The 18157-nt window shown below is 41.5% G+C and overlaps 1 protein-coding gene across 6 annotated transcripts in view; it reads right to left on the bottom strand.

Moving 5' to 3' along the window:
• The window catches only part of LOC126424756 (zinc finger protein 571-like), a 125856-nt gene that overhangs the window by 76648 nt on the left and 31051 nt on the right, over positions 1–18157 (bottom strand). For all 6 annotated transcript variants that reach the window (XR_007576207.1, XM_050087492.1, XM_050087496.1 and 3 more), the window contains exon 4: positions 3712–3774. Coding sequence is in view for 5 of the 6 variants with exons in the window: in XM_050087492.1 (XP_049943449.1) it covers positions 3712–3774 (63 nt within the window). In the remaining variant the exon portion in view is untranslated. The remainder of the gene's footprint in view (positions 1–3711; positions 3775–18157) is intronic.

Genomic DNA, 18157 nt, shown 5'->3' with positions numbered 1-18157 from the left:
ATGGCATCATTAACTTTTGCCAGAAAATTATAAACCTGGGATACTCTTTCAGCGTTAAAACGCATCAATATTCTGTAACTTAAACTTTCTCCTTTTCTGAAAACTATTTCAGGGTGGTGTGTACGAAATCCTTGAAAGCAAAATTTCCCTGCATGGTCATTTCTAAACATGTTTGGGATATTTTTCTTTGCACGATATTCAAGTATTATCATCTGTAGTTTTTCTTTTGTAGTCCCAAATCCCACAGACGGGAGTCTGATGATGCAGCTAACAAGTTTATTTTCTTGATCCAGTGAAAGAGTTGGTGGCCTACCGAACATCTTTCTTGGTGATCTGCTACCAGCATGTTTTACGTGGTCTTCAAGAGTTTTCCTCGGAATCCCACACAATTTAGCGGCAGCATACACAGATTGCCCATTGCGAACAGCTGTAACAGCACTTTTTAAATCCCCTTCTTTCCATTTACTGTACAGACATTTCGATTGTCTAACCACATTGCCTGGAAAGTCAATAGAGAATGCCAATGTGGCTAATTTTAAACAGTGTAACAGAATATGAAATGTGCATCAACTTCGAATTTCCCCCAAAATTATTGTCAACATTAAAATCAATGAATATCAATAAACATTAATTAAGAGGTCAATTAAAGGAAAAATTCTTAAAATATTACATAAAGTAGCTGTTGTGACTTGGCAAGACAGCCAAGCCACTATGAGATAGCCGAAAGGCACGCGTTTAAGCTCACGCAGGCTGGCGTGAGGTCTGGAACAGTTAAAGGAGTTGAGTCTAGTAAAGAAAGTACGTAGCTTCTGGAATACTTAACTTTAATCCATAATTGGTGAACATCGGTCTGACGGTACATACATCACAAGATAAATAGCAAATGATAATGGCGCCTTGCTAGGTCGTAGCAAATGACGTAGCTGAAGGCTATGCCAACTATCGTCTCGGCAAATGAGAGCGTAATTTGTCAGTGAACCATCGCTAGCAAATTCGGCTGTACAACTGGGGCGAGTGCTAGGGAGTCTCTCTAGACCTGCCGTGTGGCGGCGCTCGGTCTGCAATCACTGACAGTGGCGACACGCGGGTCCGACATATACTACCGGACCGCGGCTGATTTAAAGGCTACCACCTAGCAAGTGTGGTGTCTAGCGGTGACACCACAGTAGCTCTTCTACAATAATCTCTTTTATTGTTCACGAGTGTAGTTTATGGCGAAATTCCCTCCAGAAGCACGCTTTAGAACGCAATAATATATCACAGCATTTTTAAGTAATTTAAAATTAATTCTTTGTCATTTCACTCGCAGCACATATTTACACACTTTAGCAGTCAAAATAACAATGTATTTATAAACGGTAGCTAAAAGGGATCTCAAATGGTGGAGATGAAAAAAATGTCCCCTATCTCAGTGTACATCTTCTCACGAAATGTGTTCCACTACTGATTGTGAGGACAATACGTAATTTTCTGTGCTACCACCTGATGCCAGCATAGAATGGGCATGCTTTGAAGCAGTTTTTCTCATGATCGCCAATAGATGGCAGTGAGTGCTAATAGATCTGTTGCAATAGAAAGGCAAATATGGCAAACTTCCCTACCTGGCGAACATCCCTCCCTCTACCCTATCATTGTGGGCAGTTCAGTAACGAATGAATGAAATAAAACATTGGAGAACACTCCAACTCCCTGATTGATAAAAAGGAGAGAGATGTTGATATAAAAACCCACAATTACCAGATGCCTAAAAATTAATTTAACAGGGACTGCAAAGAAGCAAAAGCAGGAGGAGTTAAACACATAAAGAATTTGTTAAATAAATAGCACTGTGTACAAGATCCAGGATGACAATTATTGAACTACATGAAAAAAAGTAAATTAGTTACAAACTCAGCGTGCACACACTTTATTCAACATGTAAACATCACTACAGATATCCGGATTTAGGTAATGACATGGTCGATATGCCTGCCACCATTGGTGATGATGTGGTGCAGACAAATAGCGAAATTCTGCATGACCTCCTGAAGTTCCAGAAGATCGATGCTATTGAGGACCTCTTGGGTCGCTGTTTTCAGCTCCGCAATGGTTTTGGGGTTATTACTGTACACCATGTCTTTAATATACCCCACAAAAAAGGAGTTGCATGTGTTCAGATCTGGAGAACATGGAAACCAATTGATGCTCATCCCAGCAGCCTCTGGGTAACCTAGAGCCAGAATGCAGTCTGCAAAGTCCTCCTCCAGGACATCAAACACTGTTCATCTTTGATGGGGTCTAGCTCCATCTTGCACGAACCACATCTTGTCAAAATCAGGGTCACTTTGGATAATGTGGATGAAATAGTCTTCCAAAACCTTCACATAGCGTTCGGTAGTCAGTGTGCCATCAAGGAATATCACACCGATCATTCTGTGACTGGACACAGCACACCACGGTCACCCCTTGAGGGAGAAGAGACTTCTTGATTGTGAAATGCGGATTCTCAAGACCCACAAATGTGCCAGTTTTGCTTATTCACAAACCCATCCAAATGAAAGTGGACTTCATTGCTAAAGGCACATGCACATGGGCATACAAATTCCCATCATGCCTCACAGACAACTGTACATTTTGAACGTCCTAATGCAAACTGTTCAGAAGTTAGGACAATTTTATTTCATATAGTTCAGTAATTGTAAGCCTGTAGTTATACATACTTTTGCAGAGGTACAAATTGAAAGCATTATTTCAAGAAGTGCAGAGGGGTAGCTTATGTAACAGGCAGAAGAAAAGGCTGATATAGCAGAAATGCTTTGGGAGTCTGCACAATGAAGAAGAGCTTCATAACAGTCAGATGACAGAAAAGGAGCAAGTTTGTGATGAAGGAGGAGGTTACCAGCAATGTGAATGAAGTGTGGCAGTAGTAAATGATTCGAGCTCAAAGAATTTAGCAACAGTGAGTGAGGTATCTTTGGAATTCTTAAAATCTGGAGGAGCTACAGTGACTAGCAGGCTATTTGATCTCACATAACAGGAAGACTGATTTATTACTTTCAAAAATTATTGTCATCGGAGAAGAAGTGAACAGACAGTTGTGGAACATTAAAGACAATTAGTGTGACATATTGTGTTTATAAACAGCTGATTAAAACTCACAGAACAGTGACAAAGACTGGTTGGTTGATTCTGGGGAAGGAAGATAGCCGTGCCCTTTCAAAGGAACCATCCTGGCAGTTGCCTAAAGTGATTTAGGGAAATCACGGAAAACCTAAATCAGTGTGGCTGAATGTGGGTTTGAACTGTCGTCCTGAATGCGAGTCCAGTGTGATAACCACTGCGCTACCTCGTTCGGTAAGAACAGTTATAAATATAAACGGATGGAAGAATAAGGAAAAAATTTAGAAAATCACTGCCAAACAACAGCTACAAGATAAATCCTGTGGCATGCTTGCGAGACTGTTGGTAAGGTACTATTTACAACAGGAAGGTATTTTGACTGAGTGCTCATCAAACATAGTTTTATATCTTGGCAAGTTGTTCATTTTATAAAGAATGTTGCAATTGACATGTCATACCATTTATTTCTCCCCATAACATTATGAGTCACTTCAAACAGCTATTCCTTGCACATGACAGTTTGTGAGTTTATTGCCTGATGATGCAACCAAGCAACAAATATCTCACAATTACTAAAGTATATGGCATTTTTTGTATGTCTGTACTACTTACGGATTCTTTTTTCATGTATGTTGCGTCATGTGGAGAAGTGGTTTCTTCCTCTAGCAGACACTCCTGCACAGAAAGAAGAAGAGCAGTTACACATTAACTGAAAAGTTGAACAAAAGAAGCATAAGGAACCAAATAAATTACCTGTTTACATTTCCACAATATACAAATAGAGTTACACTTCCACAGTAGAAACACTAGGAGTACTTGCACTGCACTTTTTGTAACAATGTTCAGTCCAAAGACTGCTTTAATGCAGCACTCTCCACAGTAGTCTATCTTGTGCAAGGCTCTCTGCTTCTGCAAACTACATCTACTTGAACCTGTTTACTGTAGATCCACCTCCATCTCCTTCCACAGTTTTTTACATATCCATACATTCACACTTCAGGGTGTGTCCTATCAACTGGTGCCTTCTTTCAGTTCAGTATACGGAAAAAGTGATGTTGCTAGATACAAGGCCCCGTGTAATACCGAAACTTTAACTCACTGTTGTCACTGGTATATGCTCAATATAGGATTGCTGCTGCAATATAGTGTACACCTAGTGGATATAAGGCTTTTGGTTCCAGCTCCAATGCACTCCTCATCTTATCAACTACTCTGTTGTGCCTTAGGGCTCTATTTAGTTCAGACTTTTTGACTTATTCCACATCTATGAGGATAATTTCTCATCGGAACTGTGGAAAAAATATTAGTAGATCCCTTTTTTAAATACAACGTTTCAACAAGAATTTAGTGAGAATGGCGCAAACTTGTATGGATGGGTCAAGGGTAACAGCGCATTTCCGAGGGGTCACATCTACATCTACATCTACGTCTACATCTACATCCATACTCCACAAGCCACCTGACAGTGTGTGGTGGAGGGTACCTTGAGTACCTCTATCGGTTCTCCCTTCTATTCCAGCCTCGTATTGTTCGTGGAAAGAATGATTGTCGGTATGCATCTGTGTGGACTCTAATCTCTCCGATTTTATCCTCATGGTCTCTTCGCAAGATACACATTGGAGGGAGCAGTATACTGCTTGACTCCTCAGTGAAGGTATGTTCTTGAAACTTCAACTAAAGCCCGTACCGAGGTACTGAGCGTCTCTCCTGCAGAGTCTTCCACTGGAGTTTATCTATCATCTCCGTAACGCTTTCGCGATTACTAAATGATGCTGTAACGAAGCGCGCTGCTCTCCGTTGGATCTTCTCTATCTCTTCTATCAACCCTATCTGGTACGGATCCCACACTGCTGAGCAGTATTCAAGCAGTGGGCGAACAAGTGTACTATAACCTACTTCCTTTGGTTTTGGATTGTATTTCCTTAGGATTCTTCCAATGAATCTCAGTCTGGCATTTGCTTTACCGACGATCAACTTTATATGCTCATTCCACTTTAAATCACCCCTTATGCGTACTCCCAGAGAATTTATGGAATTAACTGCTTCCAGTTGCTGACCTGCTATATTGTAGCTAAATGATAAGGGATCTTTCTTTCTATGTATTCGCAGCACATTACATTAGGAGAATCAAACTATGAGTTTAAGGAAGTGTGTCGGAAAATGGACAACTATGCACAGAAGACTGGGCTAAAGGTGAATTAAGACAATACAGAGTTCATGCAATTAGGAAGAATACAAAAGCAGAAAAAATTTCTTGAGACAGATGGCATTAAGTTCAAGAGTTTATCACTTCAAATACCTGGGATCTCGGTTTACCAGCAACAACAGCATAGAAATGAATGTCGAGGAAAGACTAGTGATGAGAATGAAATGCATACATTCCCTCAGGGAAAATGTTCAGCTCAAAATCAATATCAGTAAACACTAAGATGAGAATATATAACACAATGATATGTCTAGTCATCATGTATATCTCAGAAGCCCGGATCCTGACTAAGCGACATAAGGAAAAGCTATCGATATTTGAAAGAAGAATAATGAGGAAGATACGGGGACCCGTCTTCGATATAGGAGAATGGAGGAGGAGAGAGAATATGCCAGAAGAAAGACAGGTGAAGAAATCACTCAAGGGGGACCAAACACCAGACACCCCACAGGAACACTGAGATAGTGCCAAATGGGCAATCTGGCGAGCACCTGGCAGTCCCGGGGACTGAAGGCACTTGGAGGAGCCGAGCACAAAAGGAAGGAAATGGAGGCAGTTTGTGGAAGCAGCGTGTGGCCTGCAGGGCCTCTGATGACTGGATATGTGTACTCATTTTTGTTTCATGACATAGTGAGCATCTTATATACTCACATATCACAAATATTGGTTGTTTTTCGGAAAATTTTAATTGAGTTAATTCCTTCTTCTGGCTGCACTGGTAATGATCTTGCACCACAGTTGGTAAAGCTGTGCTGAGTGACAAAACATTTTCTTTGCTTGTGACAACAGTAGGAGTTTATCATTGCCATTCTTCTGAATTAGCTGAGGTGGCAGCTAGTCAGCAGTCTCAAGTTTCAGCAGCAAGTAGAGAGTCTGCAGTTGGTTGAAAATTGGATGCTTCCTTCCTTGTGTTGTGGCACATTGTACTGTTGATTATGGTTCATATGGGATGTTCAGTATTATATCACTTAGTCACATCAGAAAATTTGGCCGAGTTGAAGTTTCAGTGTGGAAAGGTTTATTGCTAGTTGTGGCAGAACAGCAATACTCAGACATTGTTGTTGTTGTTGTGGTCTTCAGTCCTGAGACTGGTTTGATGCAGCTCTCCATGCTACTCTATCCTGTGCAAGCTTCTTCATCTCCCAGTACCTACTGCAACCTACATCCTTCTGAATCTGCTTAGTGTATTCATCTCTTGGTCTCCCCTTACGATTTTTACCCTCCACGCTGCCCTCCAATACTAAATTGGTGATCCCTTGATGTCTCAGAACATGCCCTACCAACCGATCCCTTCTTCTGGTCAACTTGTGCCACAAACTTCTCTTCTCCCCAATCCTATTCAATACTTCCTCATTAGTTATGTGATCTACCCATCTAATCTTCAGCATTCTTCTGTAGCACCACATTTCGAAAGCTTCTATTCTCTTCTTGTCCAAACTATTTACCGTCCATGTTTCACTTCCATACATGGCTACACTCCATACAAATACTTTCAGAAATGACTTCCTGACACTTAAATCTATACTCGATGTTAACAAATTTCTCTTCTTCAGAAACGCTTTCCTTGCCATTGTCAGTCTACATTTGATATCCTCTCTACTTCGACCATCATCAGTTATTTTGCTCCCCAAATAGCAAAACTCCCTTACTACTTAAAGTGTCTCATTTTCTAATCTAATACCCTGAACATCACCCGACTTAATTCGACTACATTCCATTATCCTCGTTTTGCTCAGACATTAAGCAGCTATATTTTTGGTGTTTCTGTAACAAACAAATTGTCGGCATCATTGTCCAACCTAATTAAAACTATTTCAAAATAATAATATAGCAAAACAGAGGCTTTGATCTACTGTTTGATAGAAGACCAAATGGGATGGAATAGGAAAAGAGGATTAATGGGTCATAACCGTATTGGTGGGACCACTCGAGGTGGAGGGCCAATATGCAGACTGGCCACCTGGCCTCGTCCGTTCACCCTGCGAGTGGACAAGTGGCTGCTCCTTCGGCAGGGTCCGAGCAGGCACAACAGTGGAAGAGTGTACTGGTTATCGGAAGCTCCAATGTCAAGAGCGTTAGGGAGCCTCTTAGGCAGATAGCGTTCAGAACCAAAAAGAAAGCCAACGCTAGTTGTGGCTCACATCGGCACCGACAATGCCTGTCACATTGTTTCTGAGGCGATATTTAGTTCGTACAAGCGGCTGGCGCAGATGGTGAAGACTGCTGGCCCCGCATCCAGGGTGCGAGCAGAAATCGCAATTTGCAGCATTGTTCCCAGAGTTGATCAGGGTTCTCTGGTTAGGAGCCAAACGGAGGGCCTCAACCGTCGGGGTTCATCGACTCTGTGACGGTCTCGGCTGCAGATTTCTAGACCTGCACTATTGTGTGGGGATTTGTAGGACTTTCTTTGGTAGGTCAGAGATGCACTACATAAATCGAGCAGCTAATTGAGTAACAGAGTACTTGGGGGTGCACGTAAGTGTTTCTTAGGCTATGCGGTCATTTGAGCTGCTCTAATGAACACTAGCCAGTCGATTTACAGCATGGGTAAGTCAAATGGCGTTCAGAATAAACACACCTCGACTATCACAATTGTATCAGTATACTGTTTAAGTATTCATAATAAAGTTCCCGAATTTACTGTCCTCCAGGAAAGTTCTCACACTCACATTATTCTTGGGATCGAGAGCTGGCTGAAATCCGAAGTGGAAAGCTCCGAGGTATTTAGCGAGTTGTAGAAGGGGAGTGTTCATCACAACTGACAAAAGCATTGTCTCTAGTGAGGTTGAAGTTGAGTGTGACAGCGAAGCCATCTGGTCACGTTTACAGGTGTAAATGAAACTAAGTTAATTGTTGCATGTTTTTATGGCTACCTAATTCCACTGTGAGAGTTCAAGAGTCACTCAAAGAAAGTCTACAGTCAATAGTGCATAAACACCAGATCGTGCAATATTAGTTGCAGGTAACTTTAACCTGCTGAGTATAAACTGGGAGGTCTACGGATTCATTGCAGGGTGTACAAACAGACAGTCATGCGAAGTACTTTTGAATACATTTCCTGAAAGCTGCCTTGACCAGCTAGCTTGAGAGGCCACACACATTGCAAATATCTTAGACCTTGTCTAAGGCTGGACCTTACTGACAGTGTCAGTACACAAACGGGGATTAGTGATTGTGATGTCATCGTAGCAACTGTGATTATGAAAGATAATAAATCAGTCAAGAAGGCTAGGAGAGTTATTTGAATGCACGGTGTCTGTTCCTCCAAAAGAACAGACATCACACGGATCCCACAGCTGTGAAACACTACATGTAAATTGCAGGGGGATTACCGCTGCAGCTGACACCAGTGATGACCTCCCCCCCTTCAATTTACGACTAGTACAGTGTTACTGCTAGACAGGATAGGGTGGAAAAGATCCACCACGGTTTAGGAACAAAATTTGGCGGATGTTGAGGAAGCAGAGGCTGTTCCACTCTAGGTTCAAAAGGGGACGCACAAATGATGACAAATGAAGGTTAGTAGAGATTCGTGCATCTGTAAAAAGATCTATGCGTGCAGCACATGACTACTAACACTATCACACCTTAGTAAGACTTGGCAGAGAACCCGAGAAAATTTTGGTCATATGTAAAATCACTAAGCGGGGCAAGGCTTCCATTTAGTCTCTTGTTGACCTGGCTGGTGTGGCAGTTGAGGATAGCAAAATGAAAGCTGAAGTTTTAAATTTCGCATTCAAGAAATCGTTCACACAGAAGAACCATACAAACGTACTATAATTTGACCATTGGAGAGACTCCCACAAATGGAAATGCCATGTGGCTACGGCCTCCTGCCATGATATCGTTCGCTGGTGCAAGTCTTTCGAGTTGACGCCAATGTGGCGACTTGCGTGTCAATGAGTATGAAATGAGAATGATAAGGACAACACAACACCCAGAAAATCTCCAACCCAACTGGGAATCGAACTCAGGCTGTTAGGTATGACAGTCCATCGCACTGACCACTCAGCAACCAGCAGCGGACAGCCTCCTATATGGACGACATAAAAATAAGCATACCTGGTGTAGAGAAACAACAGAAAGATTTGAAAACAAATAAATCACCAGGGACAGATGGAATCCCAATTCGGTTTTACAAAGAGTACTCTACGGTATTGGTCCCTTACCTAGGTTGCACTTTATCATGAATCTCTCACCCTGCACATAGTCCCAAGAGACAGGAAAAAAGCACAGTGAGGTCATCAGTCCCATGTCTTGACAGTCTCTGAAAGAGTGGATCATAAGGATCTATGGTATATTCCCAGATCCTTCAGTTTATTCTGGTTCTCGGGACTTATTTAAGTAGGCTTCTACGGGACAGATAGTGCCTATCCTCAAGTGTCCATTGCTAAAGTTTTTCAGCACTTCCAGGACAGCCAACTATGGTTCAAACAAATCTGTAACTATTTGTGTTGGTCTCCTTTGTAATATATATGTTCTGTTAGGCTAATACATATTCCCTTAGCTTTTTCCAATTCAGGTATCTGAGAATTTCTCTAGGACTGCTGTGAAAGTTTTTGGAAATGAAACCAAGCTTTCTCAAAATTTAGGAATCCAGGGAAGTACTCGCACGAACTATTTACAAAAGAGTGAAAAGACTCGTAGAAGTGGACCTTGGGCGAGATCCGTTTGTGCTCCAGGGAACTGTAGGAACATTTGAGCTAATACTGATCCTGAAACTCAAAAGACCGGTTCAAAAAGAGGCGAACCTACATTTATAGCGTTTAAATATTTAGAGAAAGCTTTTGACAAGGTGACTGGAATACACTCTTTGAAATTGTGAAGACAGCAATACAGGGAGTGCAGGAATATTTACAACTTGTACAAGAAGCAGACTGCAGTTATGAGAGCCAAAGGACGTAAAGACAAGCAGTGAGAGTGAGACAGGGTTGTAACCTATCCCCAACATTATTCAGTCTGTAAAACAAGCAAGAAGTAAAAGAAACCAAAGAAAAATTTGGATAATCAGTTAAAGTTCACAGATCCTAAATAAAAGACAGTCTCAGTTTAATATTTATTGATTAATAACATGTTTTTCAATCTTAGCACATCATCAGATTAACTTAAAAAGGCAATAGAGACCGTGTTAGTCAAAATTAAAAGCCATGGCAATGGTCACCTTACTCAATACTAAAATCATGAAAAAAAAGGGCTGAAGTGAAAAATGTAATTGTCAACTGAAGATAAAAATCCGAGCACCAGTAGCAAGCAATGTAGATATGCCAGGTTTCATAGGCCTGTTTCACACTAATAAACAAATACTGTAGCTGATAAAAAGGCTACTGAGGCAGGGACAATGTGATTATCTTCAGCTGACAATTGCATTTTTTTGCTTCAACTGGTTTCTTTCCACAGTTTTAATACTGACTAATGTGACTGTCATTATGGCTTTTAATTCTGGCTATTGCAGCCTATAGTGCCTTATTAGGTTAATCTGATGATGCGCTAAGAGCGTGAAATGCTTTAATATACTATACATATTGCAACAGAGACTGTCTTTTATTTGGAATATAGAATCACTGTTGTCGCATCAGGCCAGAGCAGAATGGACCATTTTGTACTTAGGTTCACAGAGGTGAAATAAAAACTTTGAGGTTTGTTGATGACATTGTAGTTTTCTCAGAGACAGCAAAGGATATGGAAGGGCAGTTAAACAGAATGGAGAGCATATTTAAAAAGGTTTATAAAATGAAAATCAATGAAAGTAAGGCATGGGTAATGGCATACACTGTACAGTAAAATTAAAACAGGTGGTGCTGAGGGTACTAGCTTAGGAAATGAGACACTGAAAGCAGTAAATATGTTTTGCTGTTTGGGTAGAAAAATAACAAAAGATGGTCAAAGTGGAGAGGATATGCAGACTAGCAATAGAAACAAGTGTTTCTAAAAAAAGAGTACTTTGTTAACACCTAATATAAAATTAAGTATTAGGAAGTATTTGCCTTTATTGTAGCCCTGTATAGAAGTGAAAAGTGGGTGTTCAGCAGTTTAGACTAGAAGAGAATACAAGGTTTTGAAAACTTATGTTATAGAAGAATGCTGAAGACTAGATAGGTATATCAAACAGCTAATGAAGTGTTGCTAAACTTAAATGGCAATAAAAGAACTTTACGCCACAACTTTGTTAAACAAAGGAATCAGTTGAAGGGCATGTCCTGAGGCATCAAGGAATCATCGGCTAGGTAATACTGTGTATTATGTATGATGAAATGGGAATGTAGTTTCCACCACATCTTGCCTATATGGAACTTTGATTACAAAATACACCTTACGAGGCCTGTTCAAACATTCGCAATTTTGTGCCAATGCTGTGTTGGAGCAAAATGCAGTTAGCATTCCTGCACGTGCCTGTGTTTTTAATGTGTAGCTGCCTCAAGTTTTATTGTTGTATGTCTGTTAGTTACTGAGAACACTGTGGGGTAAAGTTTGTGAATTTCGAGATGACAAGAGTTAGAGGAGCATCACGTCTGCATGAAACTCAAGAAAACCTTTACAGAAACACACCAAATTATGCAGGAAGCCTGTTTTTTTATCCTATTGTACAGGAGCATAACATCATTTGCTGAGAAACCGTTGGCTACTGCAATTTGCTTCACTATACCAAGTTCTTGCCATATATCATTGTTGGCCAATGGTAATATACTTTTTGGAGGAGTTGGAGATTTACAAGGCCACAACGCATGAGCCCACTAGTGTACTGAATGGACAAAGCGATTTTGTGCCCAGCGCCTACTTTGCTTTGTCGGATAACATACTACAATAATCACTTAATGCCTCGCACATTTATACCTCCCCTTGCTTGATGATTTATGTTGATAACAGTATGCATTTGCCTCACATCCATACATTCGTCGCTCTATTCCTGTAACTGATAATATCCTACCTATTCATGGATTGTATGACCAGACTATATAATTTCATTTATTGACTATTAATGTGTTGTATAAACGTTTTCTGTGGGAGACATATCATGACATATGAAAAGCCCTCTTTTGGTTAAGTTCTTACGAACGCTGGCGGCTGAGCAAACAGAGGGCGCTCATCATTGATCTGTCTTTTCTTCAAGTATTTTGTCATATAGACATTTTAGTTTTCTTAGGTAATTTATAGGTTACTATAGGCAATGTATTACATATGTTGTGACTTGGCAAGTCAGCCAAGCCACTATGACGGGAAGCCGAAAGGCACGCTTTAAAGCTCACGCAGGATGGCGTGTGGTCTGGAACAGGACAATGTCTTGAGACTAGCAAAAAAGGTATGTAGCTTCTGGAATACTTAACTTTAATCCATAATTGGTGAACATCAGTCTGACGGTACATGCATCACAAGATAAATAGCAATTGATAATGGCGCCTTGCTAGGTCGTAGCAAATGACGTAGCTGAAGGCTATGCTAACTATCGTCTCGGCAAATGAGAGCGTATTTTGTCAGTGTAGCATTGCTAGCAAAGTCTGCTGTACAACTGGGGCGAGTGCTAGGAAGTCTCTCTAGACCTGCCGTGTGGCGGCGCTCAGTCTGCAATCACTGACAGTGGCGACACGCGGGTCCTACGTATACTAACGGGCCGCGGCCGATTTAAAAGCTACCACCTAGCAAGTGTGGTGTCTGGCGGTGACACCACAACATATATTTTATTTTTGACCACAAATTCACCATAAAAGTGTCGGACCTATTATCTTTATATATTCACTTTCTAATAATTTTATATGGGTAACTGTATTCATCTTTTACTTTATCACAACTGTTTTCTATAATAGTTATCAAAATTTAAAAGTCTGCTACATATATTTTACCCAATGTGTTTTTATCAGATTATGGTTCTTATGCAAATGATGACTACATCTAAGCCCACAGTAGCGACATCTATGAAGGATGTAGGCACACAGTTTTTTGGTAGCTACTGCACTTCAGTAGGTTTTGTACAATAACGCCAGTAGCAAAATGACTGTTTGGAGGATGTGGCCTATTTTACACTGTATTTTAGATTTATGTGACGATGCTGTGCTGAGTATATTTATATGTTTTGACGATGCCATTATGGCCTTATCGCATTAGGACACGGTGTAGAAAAAGGTACGCTTTACCTTATTTTATCTGTACATTTCCCAGGCTGTGATATGAAATGCTGTACTATGTTGAAAGATAGACTGCCCACTAGGTGTACATATTTTTTATATTGTACATCTGAAGATGGTCATTACTAACTGAAATCGGTCATGGTCAAAGGAATTTAGATTGTGATCTCAAGACTGGAATAAAAAACATTTGTTAAAAAAGGTTCTCCAAGACCAAAAAAAGCTCGTCAGGTCAGGTTACATGTCAAAGCCATGCTGATAGTTTTCTTTGACTTTGAATGATTAGTTCATCATGAATTTATGCCACAGAGACAAACTGTTAATCAATGGTACTATAGGGACATGTGACACCTACAAGAAAATGTTACATGGCCTGAAATGTGGCAAACCAATTCATGGCTCTTGCATCACGATGATGCACCTGCACATTCATCCTCATTAGCGCGTGACTATTGCACAAGTTTCACAAGCTGCGTCATGGTCACGAATTGAACAGTGATCTGAAAAAAAGAATAAATTTCCTTTACTTTACGTCTATGGTCACAAATCTTTGGGTGATTAGACTAAGGATTTCAGTCAATAATGACCCCCCCCCCCCACCTTTATTTTACATCGTATAATTATTGTTGAAGAATATGTCTACACTGCAGTAGCAACATTTGGTGAACTTGCACACAAACATTTTGTGGCTACTGTACGACAGCCTGTTTTGAACAGTAGTGCTGCTAACAAGATTACTCTTGTGTATACTATTATTTATATATGTCTGATGAAGCTGGTGCTGATTTTGTGTTTAGCATTTCATGACGCCACTATGGCTCCAGTATATTAGGGCACGTTTCTTTTATAAAGTGTGTCTCATCATATTTAAAGTGCACAAATGCACATGTATGCCAGTAATACAGGGTGCGGCAGCATTCATAGCGTAATTTGACTTGTGTGGGAGAATGACGCACTGCAGGACTGCGCGCCAGCTTGTGCCGCATTCGTGTACTAGTGAGCTACCATTTCGAGTGTGACAGTGATATGAAGCGGTGGACTGCACAGCATCGTACCGTTGCTGTTGAAAATTATTTCAAGAATAATGACTCTGTTATTGCTACCCAGCATCTATTTCGGCAACATTTCAACTTGTGATGTTATGGGAAGTTTCAGATGAACAGACCATTGTGAGGTGGGTACGTGGATTTCGAACAACAGGTTCTGTTTGCAATGGAAAACCAGGAAGAAGTGAAAGAACTGTGAGGACACCAGAAGCCGTGGAAAATGTTCGTGCTGCACTATTGTGTAGCCCAAAAAGATCTGCTCGTCGTCATGCGCAAACTGTGCATAGGTCCGATCGCTCATTCGGGAGAATATTGCACGAAGATCTCCATTTTCACCCATATAAGCTGCAGATCGTTCAAGAAATTAGGCCTCGCAATTGGGTTTCGTGCAAAACATTCTGCTTAATCGTGCGTGATCTCCTTTGCCAATATCCAAATGTTGCACACCATCCTGATGTCAGATGAAGCTCATTTCGAGTTATGTGGTTCAGTGAATAAACAGAATATGCGTTATTGGAGTGATGTAAACTGGCATGAACTGCACATCTAGCCCTTTCATTGTTCTCGTGTCACAGTGTGTTGTGGAGTTGCTTCCTTTGGGATTACTGGCCCTTACTTCTTTGAGGACGACAGCAGTGTGGCTGTAACTGTCACCAGTGAATGCTACCTAAAGATGCTGCAAGACTTTGTTCTTCCCCAATTAGGTATGGTCGATGTGGATGTGGAACAATTATGGTTTCAACAAGATGGAGCGACCTCCCATACAGCCAGAATTTGCAAGGATTTCTTGCAACAGACATTTCCTGGTAGCGAATTTTCCAGTTTTGGTGACATTTCCTGGCCGCTTCGCTCACCTGACCTTTCTTGTGCAGACTATGTCCTTTGGGGCTATATGAAGCAAGACGTGTTACGAACAAGTTGTGCCACCATTCCTGAGCTGAAGGATCACATCAGAACTGCCGTCGGCAATGTCCCAGGGAATACGTTACGCTGAGTTATGGGAAGCTTGCAACGCAGAGGGGGCACATTTGACAGGAGTCATACTCAAAAAGTAATCCACACACTGGATAATGACTTACACATTAGTAAATGAAGTACCTTTAACTCTTAACTGACATAAGAGGTAATAAATAAGTTACAGTTACTGCCTGATGGTGTGTTTTTAATACCCTGCTATGAATGCTGCCGCACCCTGTATTTCTCATGAAGGTCTGTTTTATTGTTTTAAGCTGTAGACAATCTACTAGTTGTATTTGTGTTTTTTCCATATTTCGCTGCAGATATGAAGATGGTCATTATAGACCAAACCCGGTAGTCTGACGACACAAAAATTTGTGACCATAGATGTGAAGTAAAGGAAATTTATACTATTGCACAAAAACAAAATCACTGTGTTGCCTCACTCTCCATACTCTCCCGACCTGGCCCCTGTGAACTTGTTTTATTTCCGAAGTTGAAAACTCCATGAAAGTCAAAGATTTGTAATGATAGATGACAGAAAATAAAACTCGCTGATGGCACTTTGCATGATCCAGCAAGGCACATGCCAAGGCTGCTTCCGGAAGCAGAAATGGCATTGGGAGTGGTGTATCAACTGTGGAGGAAAGTATTTCGAAAGAGATCATGCACAGCAAGTGAAAGGTAAGCATAGAAAAATTTTGTGGACAATGTTCTGGAATTTTTTGAACAGGCCTCGTATATAGCTAAATTGTAATTGGACTTCATTCTACTACAATGGAACAATCTCAGTACAATTTATATGTGTGGCTCAGATGAATATTTTGCCAAGAACTGTTACTGTTTGGATCACAGACTAACTGACCTTTTTGGTGACAGCATTTATTTATGTTCAATGACCATTGAGGCCCAAAGTGCCAGTTACTACACTGGTGACAAAGAGGTCACCGTTTTGCTCCACTGAGCGGTACTGTGGATGTCAGATTCCATGGGCTGTGGTGGTAACAGTTAAACCAGCAATGCAAACAGCTAAATCTTCCACAGGAGCAGGAGCAGTAACAGCAGCAGCATCACAACTCAACCAAGTACTTATTTCATTTTCAAGAACAGCAAGTCTTGATCTAGCACTTAAAAACAACACCTGCAGCAGTCACAGGTGCTGACAGAGATGATATTTCAGCCAATTAACAAGTTTCAAGAAGCTGGCTGGACGGCAACACGTATGCCAGCAGTGATCTCCACAAGAAGAAAGCCACCAACAAACAGTGCCAGAAGTTCCTCAGACTTCAGGGCAGATGTCAACAGGATGAGAAAGCCAGCAATATTAAGACCATCATCAACCTGACAGAGAGAGCACTGGATGAGCCAACAATCTCCGTGCTGTCAAAAGGCCTGAACTTTGCTCCGGCTCCAAGAACGTTACCATAATGTGACACCATCAGCAACGTCGAGCAAGCCATACGTGGATTCCCGCCTAGAGCAGCCGAGTAAGTGAGACCAGCAGGGTACTCAAGAGAGCAAGTGTGCCGAAGAACAACATCACGGTAGAAAAGCGCAAGGCACTGCTGAACCTCTGCGATGACAAGGGTATAGTGGTCTTAGCAGCAGACAAAGCGAATGCGACAGTCTTACTGAAGTCAGAAGATTACTGGCAGAAGATCGACACCTTACTACAAGATTCGCCATACAAAGAAGAGGGGAAAGACGCAACTGCTTCTGTTACGCGCAAGACCATCGATCTTCTCGACAGCTCAGGACTTGACAGAAACACCATCAGGAAGCTTTACCCTCGGGCACCGGCTCCACTGTGACTGTATAGCCTCCCAAAGATCCGTAAAGAGGATGTCCCACAACGTCCTATATTGAACACCGTAAATTCTCCGACGTACGGTGTAGCGAAGCACCTAACACAGCAGTTAAAACCACTCGTGGGTCACTGCTCTCGCCTTGTCAAGAACTCGACCGAATTTGTTAAGGTACTCCAAGAGTTACGCCTGGATGAGAAGGATCTACTAGTCAGCTTTGAAATCACTTCTCTTTTCACCAGGGTGCCGCTGGATGATTCCTTAGCTCTACTCGAAGATCACTTCGATGTGGACACACTCAGAATCTTTCATCTAGTGTTAAACACAACGTACTTCAAATGTGGTGGGAAATTCTATGAACAAACAGATGGTGTTGCCACGAGTTCCCCTCGACCCCAGGTATTGCCAACTTGTACATGGAGCACTTTGAAGATGTGGCACTGAACACTGCCCGCCATAAACCAAAGGTGTTATACAGATACGTGGACAACACTTTTGTAGTGTGGCCCCGTGGCAAGAAAAAGCAACAGGAGTTCCTACACCATCGCAGTGGCATACATGACAGCATTAAATTCACCATGGAGGTAGAAGAGAATGGCTGCCTTCCCTTCTTAGATATTTTGATCAAGAAAAATCCGGACAGTACGTTGGGACACTCGGTCCATGGGAAGAAGACGCACAAGGACTTATATTTCAATGCTCAGATCTGCCACCATCCAGCACAACATAACTCAATACTGGACACCTTGGTACAAAGAGCCAGGCCGATCTGTGACAGCAAGAGTTCGCCGTGTGAGTTAGCAAATCTGCGGGAAACCTTCCGTAAGAATGACACAAATAAGACATGCCTTGCATGTAGACAAGAGGTGGGAGGAGAAACCAGAAGAAGATGAAGCAAAATGTGTGGCGTTTCTGCTGTTTGCTGGA

This window comes from Schistocerca serialis, chromosome 10 (genome assembly GCF_023864345.2).
Source record: "Schistocerca serialis cubense isolate TAMUIC-IGC-003099 chromosome 10, iqSchSeri2.2, whole genome shotgun sequence".
Lineage (NCBI taxonomy): Eukaryota > Metazoa > Arthropoda > Insecta > Orthoptera > Acrididae > Schistocerca > Schistocerca serialis.
Note: the sequence above shows the minus strand (reverse complement) of the source record. Positions and strands in the feature narration are given on the sequence as shown.